Below are 13,036 nucleotides of genomic sequence, written 5' to 3'. Positions count from 1 at the left end.
GTACTCCTCTTGGAGTTACAAGCATCTACTTGGCCGGAGCATCTACTAGTAACGGAGAGCATGCAAGATCATAAACAACACATAAGCATAACTTTGATAATCAACATAACAAGTATTCTCTATTCATCGGATCCCAACAAACGCAACATATAGAATTACATATAGATGATCTTGATCATGATAGGCAGCTCACAAGATCCGACAATGATAGCACAATGGGGAGAAGACAACCATCTAGCTACCGCTATGGACCCATAGTCCAGGGGTAGACTACTCACACATCACACCGGGAGGCGACCATGGCGGCGTAGAGTCCTCCGGGAGATGATTCCCCTCTCCGGCAGGGTGCCGGAGGCGATCTCCGTGATCCCCCGAGATGGGATCGGCGGCGACGGCGTCTCGGCAATGTTTTCCGTATCGTGGCTCTCGGTGACTGGGGGTTTCGTCACGGAGGCTATTTGTAGGCGGAAGGGCAAGTCGAGAGGCGGCACGGGGGGCCCACACCACAGGGCCGCGCGGCCAAGGGGGGGTCGCGCCGCCCTAGGGTTTGGCTCCCCCGTGGCCCCTCTTCGTCTCGTCTTCGGTCTTCTGGAAGCTTCGTGAGAAAATAGGCCTCTGGGCTTTTATTTCGTCCAATTCCGAGAATATTTCTTTACTAGGATTTCGAAACCAAAAACAGCAGAAAACAACGAATCGGCACTTCGGCATCTTGTTAATAGGTTAGTTCCAGAAAATGCACGAATATGACATAAAGTGTGCATAAAACATGTAGATAACATCAATAATGTGGCATGGAACACAAGAAATTATCGATACGTTGGAGACGTATCAGCGACCAAGGTTCGAAATTTATGTTTTGTGTTCTGAGATTGAACTTGGGTTATGCAAAATATGAGATATGAAATTGGGCTATGCAAAATATGAGATATAAACTTGGGCTATGCATACTTGTTGTTCATAATGTTAATGCTTCCATGTTAATATGAATTTGGGCTATGCATATTTAAATTTCAAACTTTGTTTGTGCATTGTAGAATCATCATGTCTCACCAAGAATTGGTTAATTACATTTGTGAAGAGAACAAACGAAGAAAAAGGAAAAGGATAATGCTCACAAAGATGTATTTTGAGGTGTCTATGGTTGCATTAGCATATGCTAGTACTCAGAGGTCACCGAGGGACCTAGGTGCCTTCGATGACTTTGAGAAGAGGGTTGCATATAGAAAGTATGTATTGGCAAGAACATACAATGGGACGGAGACAAGATGCTATGATGAGTTGCGATTAACCAAAAGAAATTTCCATAATCTTTGTGCTATGTTGCGTGAGAAGGGTGGTCTCAAAGATACAACCTATGTCACGGTAGAAGAAAATGTTGCTATGTTCTTACAAGTAGTTGGGCATGGAACTAAAATGCGGATGATTGGCTATGAGCGGTCTTTAGAGACAACCAGTAGGCACTTTGGTAATGTGTTAACTCGCCATCTTATCTCTAATCGGGGAGTTCATCAAGCTTCCCGAGCCTCACTGCCACCCCTCCCGATGATTACAAATGGAAGTGGTTTCCCAATGCACTTGGTGCTCTAGACGGGTGTCATATTGATGTGTTTGTTAGGGTGGGCTGACAAAGGGAGATATAGAAATAGAAAACAAGACATCACCACTAATATGTTGGGTGTGGTTGATTGGAACATGAAGTTTCTCTATGTTCTACCCGGTTGGGAGGGCTCGGCATCGGACTCAAAAGTGTTGAAAGATGCAATGAGAATTGACCGCCAAGATGCATTTGTTGTACCTGAGGGTACCTCTCTTTGCTCTTGGCTTTCTTTTTCTCATGTTTAATTCATAACTAACTTACTTATTTGATGCATATAGGGAAGTACTACCTAGTTGATGCGGGTTATACAAATGGACCCGGATTCCTATCTCCATTTCGGTCCACTAGGTACCACTTGAAAGAGTGGGCTGCTAGTATACTAGGGCCCCAAACTGAAAAGGAGTTGTACAACTTGAGGCATTCTCGTGCTAGAAATGTAGTGGAGAGATGTTTTGGGCTATTGAAGAAAAAATGGGCTATCCTACGTTCTTGTTCTTTCTTTTCCATAGAAGACCGGGTAATACATGTCTGTATGGTTTGTAGATGGTTTGGGTTGTTGAAGAACAATTGCTAACTATGACATCAATATTTGCAGATTCGAATTATTAATGCTTGTTGTGTGTTACACAACTATGCAAGGGATAGACAACATGTGAGGGATGATCTATTGCTGCAGGAGATTGACGTTGAACTAGCAGCTACGGTCCCTGAACCTGCAGATGATGTCGCACTAATTAGAAGTGTGCAACTAAGCGAGACATGGACCACGTTTAGGCAGGATTTAGCTGATGAGATGTTTGCTGAGTACCTTGTGACACATGACGAACTAGCAATGGAGTAGTATTCGAGTAGAAATCTAGCTTATGGTGTCCTTTTTTTGCTAGCTAGATGATGATGCTTTTGCCATTTGTGTGATATTTCCTACATGGAACCTTTGGCTGAATATATATATGTTTTAACTATCTACAACTTGCTATTTCTCCTTACTTGCATTATATATGTCACTTGTAGAAGCATGGCTGAACCAAAAAATAAGAAGGCTAGTAGGACTTACCTTGTGTGGACTAATGAGATGGACACTGCATTATTGTCCGTTCTTGTTGACCATCACAACAGAGGTGACCATGCACAAAATGGTTGGAAGCCACATGTGTACAATGCTTGCATAAAGCATGTGAAGGAGACATGTAATATTGTCATCAACAAAGACAAGATAGTAGCAAGAATTAAAACATTTGACAAGCATTATGAAGTCATCAACAAGATGCTTTCCCAGAGTGGCTTTGGATGGGATTGGGATAATAACATGGTGAGTGTTGACAGTGATGAAGTGTGGGCTAGATATGTGGAGGTATGTAACATACTAATTTTTGCAACTTGACTATGCATTCTTTTGAACTTGAACATCATCTCGAATATATGTGCATATTATGTAGGCAAACAAGGATGCAGCTCCATATAGGCACAAAGAAGTGAAGAATTGGCAAGCTATCTCTACTATATATTCAAAAGACCATGCCACGGGTGCGGGTGCAAGGACAGGAGGTGAGTGTGCTCAAGTTGGATCCTCATCCGTTCCTCGGGTGGTTGAGGATGATGAAGAAACTCTCGAGGTGCCTAAGAAGAAGCAACGCACTGCTCGATGCTATCATGAGCATGGTGGGAGAGCTGAGAATGACGTTTGAGGAGGCTTTGAACTCAACCGCCCCACTACCACCACCACCACCACCAGCAGCACCAAAGGTTACTCCTTCATCTGAAATCTTGGTTGAACCGAAGAAAATACCAGATTTGGTGGGTAATGAGCTGTTGATAGCTTATGGGAAGGTCACCGCCAACGAGCGCACCTTCGAATCACTCATGGCACTACCCATGGAACTGAGGAAGGCATGGCTCATGACCTTGCCTTGATGATTTGTGAGACGTACTGTATCCACTTTGTGCTATTTGTGAGACATAATGTATCTACTTTGTGCTATTTGTGAGACATAATGTATCCACTTTGTGCTATTTGTGAAACATAATGTATGCACTTTCTACTATTTGTAAGACATAATGTATCCACTTTCTACTATTTGTAAGCATAATTGTCCACTTTCTCGCTATTTGTGCTATTTTCATTCATATTACATATGTAATATTGTTCAAAGTCAAAAATACTCTCAATTCCACACATGTGACATCCAACCAGGATTTGGTATTCCATTGAAATCTGAATTCTGTAGCTGAATACCACGCGCATCCAAACACTCTTTGTGGTATTCCATTGAATTGGTTGATTTGGTTTTCCATTGCCAATTCAATTCAGAGCTCAATTCATTGCAACCAAACACAGCATTCAATTTTTTGGCTGAAAAGATCAACACTATAGTAAGGCCGGTGCCAACGCGGGCGGGAGTGGAGGCGGTACCGCCCGCGGCGGGGCGGGAGGCGGGCGGGACTGGAGCGGCAGGCGTTGGCGGGCTCGCCCGGCGGTAGCGCCCGCTACCGCCCGCATTGGCGGCGGGAGTGAGGCGGGAGCGGGGCGGCGCGTTGGCGGGCCGGGGCGGGAGGGGGGCGGGCGAGAGGGCGGGCGGGAGTGGGCGGTAGGCGGGCGGGAGTGGGGCGGGAGTGGGGCGGTAGCGGGCGGGAGTGAGGCGGGAGAGGGGCGGTAGTGGCTGAGGTGGCGCGATCTGATTCGTCCACCTCGGCCTAGCCGTTGGGGTAGCCGTTGGTACTTCAAAAACCCTAAAATTTCAGCCCCCTCTATAAATACCTCCATCTGGTTTCACTCACTCCACACCCATTTCATCTCCTCCACTCTCCATTTCCACTCCCTCTCAACGCCATGTCTTCGTCCAGCCAGTTCGAGCGACGGAATAGAGGGTGAGCTGATCGCCGCATTCCGGGCGGAGTACGAGGAGGAGATGCTGAACGAGGAGGAGGAGGAGGAGCCAAGACGGCCGCGACGCCGCCGAGAGGTCATCGGACGTGATCGTCTTGGTGCCCACGATCGGCTGTTCGAGGACTACTTCGCCGACGACTGCAACTACCCTCCGAGCTTCTTTCGCCGAAGGTATCGGATGAGGCGATCCCTTTTTCTGCGCATTGTGGATAGATTGGGTGAATACTCTCCGTATTTCACCCAAAGATTTGATGCTCTCAACCGTCCTGGTCATTCTCCCCTACAAAAGTGTACTCGCGGCTTTGCGTCTCGTTAGCTTATGGAGCCTCTGCAGATACGATAGATGAGTGGCTTAAGTTAGCTAGACAAACTACATCAGATTGTCTAGATAGATTCTCGTGAAGGCATCATTGCTCGTTACGGGGAGACGTTTTGCCGTCGACCAACCGTCGAGGATACTCGGCGTCGTTAGCGAAAGCCGAGGAGCGTGGCTTTCCGGGCATGTTAGGGAGCATCGATTGCATGCATTGGCAGTGGAGGAACTGCCCGGTGGCTTATGCTGGTCAATTCACAAGGGGAGACATCAAACACCCTACCATAATCTTAGAAGCCGTTGCGTCGTATGATCGTTGGATCCGGCATGCCTTTTTGGAGTGGCCGGGTCGAACAACGACCTCAATGTACTCAACCAGTCGCCGTTGTTCACGGATGTGCTTAGGGGAGAAGCACCCGTAGTGAACTTCACGGTGAATAGACACGAGTACAACTATGGTTACTACCTTGCCGACGGCATCTACCCCTCTTGGCCGGTGTTCATGAAAGGTGTTACTCTTCCACAAAGTGAAAAGCAGCGAATGTTCACTGCTGCTCAATCAGCTTGGCGCAAAGATGTGGAGTGTGCCTTTGGAGTGCCGAAGGCTAGGTTCAACATTCTAGCAGCTCCGGGACGCTCCTTCTCGAGGCGTACTCTTGGGTTGATCATGCGTGCATGTGTCATTCCGCACAACATGATCATCGACGATGAGCGTGGTACAAATTTGGAGCACAACTATGAGATCGTTGAGTCCAATGTCGGCCTCGCAATACACCACCATGCACCACCAAGCCTAGCAGCGAGGATTCGGATGGACAACGAAATGAGGGACTCACCGGTGTATACACAGCTCCAAGCAAGATTTGATTGAGCATGTGTGGGCTCATAATGCATAGATTATGTAATTTTTTCAAATTTTTATGTAATTTTTTCAAATTTTTATGTAATTTATTTTTATGATGTAATCGGTTACAATTTTAGTTCAATAAAATAATTTCCTTGCATTATTTTTAATGTTGTAAAATCTGAAAAAGAAAAGCTAATGTTGAGGAGAGAGAAAAGCTGATGTGGAGGAGAGAGAAGTGAGAGGTCTCACTATAGCCCATGCATTGGCAAGGTGGGGTGAGAGTGGGGTGAGAGTGAGGAAAAAGCTAACGTGGCGAGGCTAGAGTGGGGCGGTGCATTGGCACCAGCCTAAGGTTATATCGTCTGCTACAAGATTGCGTGCCACGTCGGTGAGTTCTTAGCCGCGTGGACAATACCAATACCGCTCTCTTCAGCCTCTCGCGCTGTCAACCGCGGTTTTGTATTGCTGGGTAGGCACCGTCGGCGTGCTATTACCTTATACGATCAGCAGAGAAAATGTGGTTCGCGCTAGCTCCAATTGAAAATACTATGCGATTAGCTAGCCGGTGTGACCAATTATAGTAGTACTACGCACTAGACGTTCTAGCTTCATTAGGTAGCATGAATGCATCATGACCTGAGACGTATGAGCCGTGGCACTACTATAAATTTATAGGGGTGTTTTGGAACATGGGTGTATATGCTCCTCATATTTTGAAATGCATCTTATGTACATTTTAAATTTCAAAAAAATTGAAACAAAAAATTTGTACGTACATCTTCATGTGCTACGCGCTCACAAAGTAGTTCATAAAAAATTGACTTATCATGTGACGTGTGTAAAAAAGACAAAATTCAGTGCTAAAAATAATGTTTTTCACAAGATAAAGTTTTTCGTTTTTACATAGACCACAAAAAGTATTGGTTTTGAGTGAAACTTAGCGAATGCACATACATTATGGAGATGTACATGTAGAATTTTTTATCCAAATTTTTTGACATTTCAAAATATGTTTTTTGGTAGAGGGAGCATACGCACCCGGGAGCCAAATTGAATTTCCGGATAAGGATCGGGACTAGAACCATTGTACTCCCTCCATTCCAATAATAGCAGAACCTATAAATTTAGTCAAAGGTTAACTACTCTAAGTTTGATCAATGTTTTTATTATTCTACGGAGTAGTAAAAAACAACATCAGAGGAATAACGATGGCGATCGTTAAGTAAAGGTTGTGTCTAAACAGCCACGCCGATGGACATCGGACACTAACTCAATCCGCACTCAGTCTAGCCCGCGCGGGGTGGCTGCTTGCGGTGGATGGGCGATGCCCTATTGCAGCGGCGGCTACCTTTGGGCATCCACACATGGGACGGAGGTCGCGGCTGCAGGTCTAGGCTCCTGTCTAGATCCGCCATCAGCGCGGCTGCCTGGTCGCCCGGAGGTGCGTGGGGAGACATCGTGGTGCACTATGCTAGCCTTGGGCCGGAGCGTGCACGTGGTTCATGCTTAGGCTTGCCTCCTCTTTCGCTGGAGGGGGTCGGCCGTCGGGCGGCGGCCTGGGGGCATGCCGTTCTGCCTAATAAAGGTGGTTGTCCTTTGCTTCTTCTTGTGCGAAGATGGTGACCCTCCTGGGGTCGATCCTTCTTGATCTTGCTGGCATGAGAGTTCCGGAAAAGCTCCGCCAGCGAATGTAACAGTGCACCTTATGTCTGGAGTTCACTGGATCAGGTGGTATTCGGCCGTGCGCACCCATGCCTTTATTCTGACCGTTTGGTACTGGAGGAAGCGGCTCGAAGCTCTGTTCTTTCTTGCCACTAGGTGACATTGGTCCATGGTGAAGTCGGTGACGGAGAATATCATGAAGGCCGGATTGGAGGACTAACAATGGAGGTTCGAGTATCTGCATTGTTGAGGGATTTGCTTGGTGTTCTGGGTTTTGCAGCAGCAATATGTAAGTAGGGGCGGCAACACATGTGAAGTTCAGAGTCTTATCTTTCAGGGTGAAAATCCAAGGTCTGGCTTTAATTGGTTGTACCTAGCAATGACCATGTTGAAGGCGTTGTTTTGAGACCGGAGACTATCTTCAGGGTGAAAATCTAAGATCTTTGATCGGACAACGATGGTGCTTATGCAATGTTTCCTTCCTAGAGGCATTGCTTTTGGAGAGTCTGGCGGTTAGGTGTTGTCTTGGTGGTGGTTGTATTGTTTCTGCTAGGGCCTAGCTGGAATACCGTAGCGGGATTTCATTTTCTTAGTTTCTTTTTTTCTTTCTTTGGTTGTGTGCACCCGTACTGCCATTAGGGTGTTGCATTGTTGCAGATGCCGGGTGTATTTGGTATCTCTTGATATTAATATATTCCCCTTATAAAAAAAAGACTCTAAGCCTTGTACAAATGACTTTCAATACTCATGGTGGAGAAGGAAAGTAGGGGCAAAAAGTATATTCTACTAAAAGACAACAAAGCCTCGAAGTGGGAGAAACAAACAAGGGAGCTTCAGTCTTCTTTGGCCCATGCCTTGGGACAATGTAGATGAGCACTAACGGGCTTTGGTGGGAAGTCCACTTTCCTCTTGGGCTTCTTCTTTTTCTTGGCCATTTTGTTTTATACCGATGCTTTCTTCGGACGCACCTTTATATCACTGCCGTTTGGTTGATGATGATATCATGAGAGAGGGCGTGCCTTAAGGTGATCCGGTTTATTCCCTACAAGAGTTTTGGACAAAAATAAACACATATACAATATCAAAAATTCATCATACAATATTTGTTTAATATTGGAGATATTGATGTCTTCTTCTCTAAATCTTAAAAACATAATCGAATGATGATTGCTGAGTGCATTCTTAAAACATATTTACCTTGTGTTTTTTGCATGAGCAGTGCTAGGATTTTGTTATTTTACGGCGCTAGTGCACACCTTTTGATGCTTTTTTTCACATGATCCAAAAATATGAAGCTATTGATGAACATATCATTTAGAGGTGTCATATTGGACATGTATATGATATTCTGAATTGATAAAAGCCATTTAAATGACTTTGCACTCACTTGGGTGAAAGGGCATCACTGGAGGCTACTCTAGAAAGTTCAACAACCACCGGTACGGGCAGAGCCTACCTATAACCACACGCTCGTACCATGTGGCTCCGACTCAGCCTCGTCAAATACTTTTTCACTACGTGAAGACATATCTGAGATCCGACATTTCGAGCGAAGAGAAATCACAGAAACCTCACCTCCGGAAGGGAAACTTGCAGATCGAGGCCACCATCCTTGCTGCTACACAGATATTAGAGGCCAAGGCATCATGACCATCATCATCATCAACTATTGCATGTTCCATCACCATTCCCATCTCGTTGTAGTTCCAATTGCTCTTGCGAATTTACACTTGTATTCATCCATACATTCGTATTCGATCCATATGCCTACGATGATGTTGTTGGTTGCTTCCATGAGTGAGTACTTCATTTTGTTCTTGGGGAGATGGATAAACCCTACCAATATTATGATATGCAATAGAGATGATATATATCTTTGTTTCATGATTATCTGTTAGTTTTCTCTGTGGATATTATATGAACTCGGCCATGTAATATTTGCCTTCCGAACTAGAGAGGGAATTACCTTTGGAAATTGGTAGTATGTACGGTGCTACGTGACATAACATATTTACATGCCATTCATGTTGTCAAGGGGGGTCAAGGAGAGATTCACAAAGCTCACATAATTAAATATTCATGGGAAACACTTAATTATGCGGGATCTGAGTGGCTTACTTACGATCATCATAGTGGTTATTCGGAATTAAATGACGTCTTTCCGTGATCAACTGTTTATGGAACTCTCCCCACATATCTTATGAAGAAAGACATAGATCTATCCTTGGCTTGTGCTTCCATGGACCGCCAAATTTTAGAAACAGTGTAAACCTCGAAGGTGTATTGTGGTATCGTTTAATCTCAGCCATCCTACCTCTAATCTCGAACATGTATCATTTAATCTTAGCCATCCTTGTATTTCACTCATGAAACCGTTTCAGTCTTGAGTCTATGGAAGCACAAGCCTTTATCCTAATCATGAGACACACACCAATGCTCGAGGTAGATCCTACATTCTCTGAGAACATCTCATCTTACTGGAGTTTCATTACTATTTATATCGCAATTGTCTTTTCTGTTTACTTTACTTTTCAGTAGTAATACTTTACACACACAACAACCCTCTTTAAATCACTCTTAGATGGAATCAAGGGTAGCTTATAAATATCCTTTGATAGATAGTGGCAAGGGGCATAAAGACGTTAACCAAATAGCTCTCAGTGGTTCCATGCTCTTACTTTTGAAACTAGCTAAAATATATTTGTGCACTTGCAGTCATCAATGATTAAAATGTTTCCGTCCATAGAAGTTATACCCTCGCATCGATGTGCTAGTTTTTGTATAACAATACTTTAACATGTAATCCGGGGGAGAGCTCACTTTTCCCTTCTCTTCGTCTCTCCTCTTTTGAGAGTTGTTGAACTCCCGTCTCTTCTCCATCCCTTCTCCAGCGGCCTCGTCAACCAGAGAGGGGAGGGAAGAGGATGCCGGGTCCCTGTCTATACTACCAGTAGTATTAGGACTAATATTCATGTACTGCGTGGTATGCCAAGGTCGAGTGCTATACTTGGAGTATCACGTTGGATCCACTGCGCTGAATCGGGTGCTTCTGGAGCCAGATGAAGCGGGGAGAGAAGATGCAAGCTACACCGTCAATAAAGCTCGGGGCAGTGTCAAGCCTGGGATCTATCGCTCTGGATCTCGTGTAATTTCCTTTTCCATTTGGGTCCTTCTTGTAACTTTGTCTTGCCGCTATCAAATGAAGCTTTGAGGGCCATCTTGGCCCTTCCACGTTCAAAATAAATCAATCATGCATTGCCTTTTACTAGCTACTTGGGTCTTATCAAGAGAAGTACAGTACACTCCGTAGAAAACTCAGAAGCTCGTGGTAAAACTAAATTAAAAGCCCCACTTGAGCAGCCACTTGTGAATACAGCGTTTCCCACAAACTTGGGGGCGCCGGAGGAGGTTTCGGTATTCCGGCCTCGCGAGGGAACGTAGACGCGATCTCTGTGGCCTGTGGTGTGGTGCTTGCTTTAGTGTGCTGGGCGCGTGAACTGTTGGTCTTGGCAGGATCGATCTTCGCGAAGGATCCGGAAGCTCCAAACCAAAACCTGGCTGGGTTGGCGTCTGTGTGGCTTGAGCGAAAGGGTGGAGGAAGATGGTACTACATGCAGTGCACCTCTCCGCGTCTGAGTTGAGCCAAGCTGTCTCCGCGGACAAGGACGCGACGCGACGCGGCCCTATCTCATCCTCATCCTTCCCGCGAATTTTGGAGCCCGACATGATCGACAATGCTCCTACTTAAGAGCGCCTCCACCGAGGACTTCCCAACAACAAACGCAAAGAACCAAAGCAACAAAGCACCAAAGCAAAGAAGAGGAGTAGAGCATCAGAAGAGAAAGCAAAGGCAAGATGTGTGGCGGTGCGATCCTGGCCGAGCTCATCCCGACCGCGCCGGCGCGGCGCGTCACCGCGGGCCACCTCTGGCCCCAGCGCAAGCAGCAGCGGAGGGCCGACGACTTCGAGGCGGCGTTCCGGAAGTTCGACGAGGACTCCGAGGAGGAGCAGGACGTGATGGTGGTACAGGAGGTGGTCGACAGCACGCCGTTCGCGTTCCGCGCCTCCTCCCCCAACAGCAACAAGAAGCCGTCCGGCTCCGTCCGCCAAAGGAAGCCGGCGCAGTACAGGGGCGTGCGGCGCCGCCCCTGGGGCAAGTGGGCCGCCGAGATCCGCGACCCCGTCAAGGGCGTCCGCGTCTGGCTCGGCACCTTCCCCTCCGCCGAGGCCGCCGCCCTCGCATACGACCACGCCGCGCGCGCCATCCGCGGCGCCGGGGCCAGGCTCAACTTCCCCTCCGCGACACCCGCTGTTCCCAGCAGCCGCAAGCGCGCCCGCGCAGAAGTGGCTCCGGCTGCAAAGGCAGCGACAACACCCGTCGTCGTCCTCGTCGACGACGAGGAAGTGCACGCACTGTCCTTCATCAAGCACGAGGCCGAGGCGACCGAGAGCTCCCAGTCGAGCGACGCACTGCCGGACTTCTCGTGGCAGGGCATGTCCGCCTTCGACGACGCCGCGGCGCACCCCACGATACCCGTCCCAGAGCTCGAGATCGAGCAGCCCACGAAGCGGCCAAGGACGGAGCCGCATGACACCGACGCGCTCTTCTCCGACCAGTTCCCCTTCTTCGACGGCAGCGCCTACCAGTCCCTCGACAGCCTCTTCAGCGCCGACGCCGTGCAGAGCGACGAACCGGCCTTGGGCCTCTGGAGCTTCGACGACAGCTGCCTGCTCGACGGGTGCAGCTACTCCTTCTAGGCCTCCTTCCGTCGCATCCGTCCATGTCGTGTGGTGATGTAAATACTGTACATCATTAGTGTAGTCTCGTGAAATCCGTGTGATCTCCCTTCGCTTGTCGTCGCTTCTTGGATCAGGAGGTGATGAGAGATTGAGAGCTGTGCAAGAGTTGACCTCGTTATGAAAGATTTTGCCATGCAAAACATCGGCTTCGGTTTCTGCGTGTTTCTGAAATGATCCAAGAACAATTCTTTCTCTGCGGATTTTGCCATGCAAAACATCGGCTTCGGTTTCTGCGTGTTTCTGAGATGATCCAAGAACCAATTCTTTCTCTGCGGATTGCTGCCTTCCCGTGATCAGCTCGACTATACCGCACCATGTGTTGCTGACATTTTTGTAAGTAGAAAACTCGATCGATTTACTGAGCTCCATCAACATACAACAAGATACAATAGTCATATATACGCCACTAGACAATGTCTATGCCGACGCAAATGGCCGAAGAGGTCCCCAGGTTTGTACCTCAAACTCGACCGCGCAAATGGTTGAACAGGCCATGGGCATTGCTGGTGGTGGCGGGTTCGACGCGGCAAGCGGCATACTGGGACCTGTCCATGTGCCAGCGAGTGCGGGTAAGGACGCCGGCAGCAGGACTAACCTCCGGCGAGCTGCGGGCCAAACCGGAAATGGCGAGGGGCAGGGCAAGCGGTGGCATTGTGGTAGGGTTGAGGCGCAAAGAGGACGCGATTTGGCGGATGGGCATTGGGACAAGAAGAGGTGGACACGCGCGCAATTGCTATCTACACAGATGTATTTTTAGCCAAAAAGTACACTTGGAATGGGTCGCCCCAGACGTGCTGATCCGTTCACGTTGAACCGTTGAGCTTGATTTTTCCTCCCTCTTAACCGTGCGGATCAAAATGGATAGCCACGGTCCCTTTAGGTCGGGTCTGCTGAAGAGTATAAGTTATTTCAAGAAAATGTATTTTTCCTGTG

The 13,036-nt window shown here is 47.5% G+C and overlaps 1 protein-coding gene across 1 annotated transcript; it reads left to right on the top strand.

Annotated features, from left to right (window-relative positions):
• The first annotated feature begins 11,052 nt into the window (after positions 1-11,052).
• On the top strand, positions 11,053-12,258 carry LOC124701607 (ethylene-responsive transcription factor 1-like). The gene has a single exon (XM_047233698.1). It carries the CDS (start codon positions 11,159-11,161, stop codon positions 12,059-12,061), a length of 903 nt encoding a protein of 300 aa, XP_047089654.1. The 5' UTR covers positions 11,053-11,158; the 3' UTR covers positions 12,062-12,258.
• The last annotated feature ends 778 nt before the right edge of the window (positions 12,259-13,036 follow it).

The sequence above is a fragment of the Lolium rigidum genome, chromosome 3 (genome assembly GCF_022539505.1).
Source record: "Lolium rigidum isolate FL_2022 chromosome 3, APGP_CSIRO_Lrig_0.1, whole genome shotgun sequence".
NCBI lineage: Eukaryota > Viridiplantae > Streptophyta > Magnoliopsida > Poales > Poaceae > Lolium > Lolium rigidum.
This window is presented reverse-complemented; position numbering and strand designations above follow the sequence as displayed.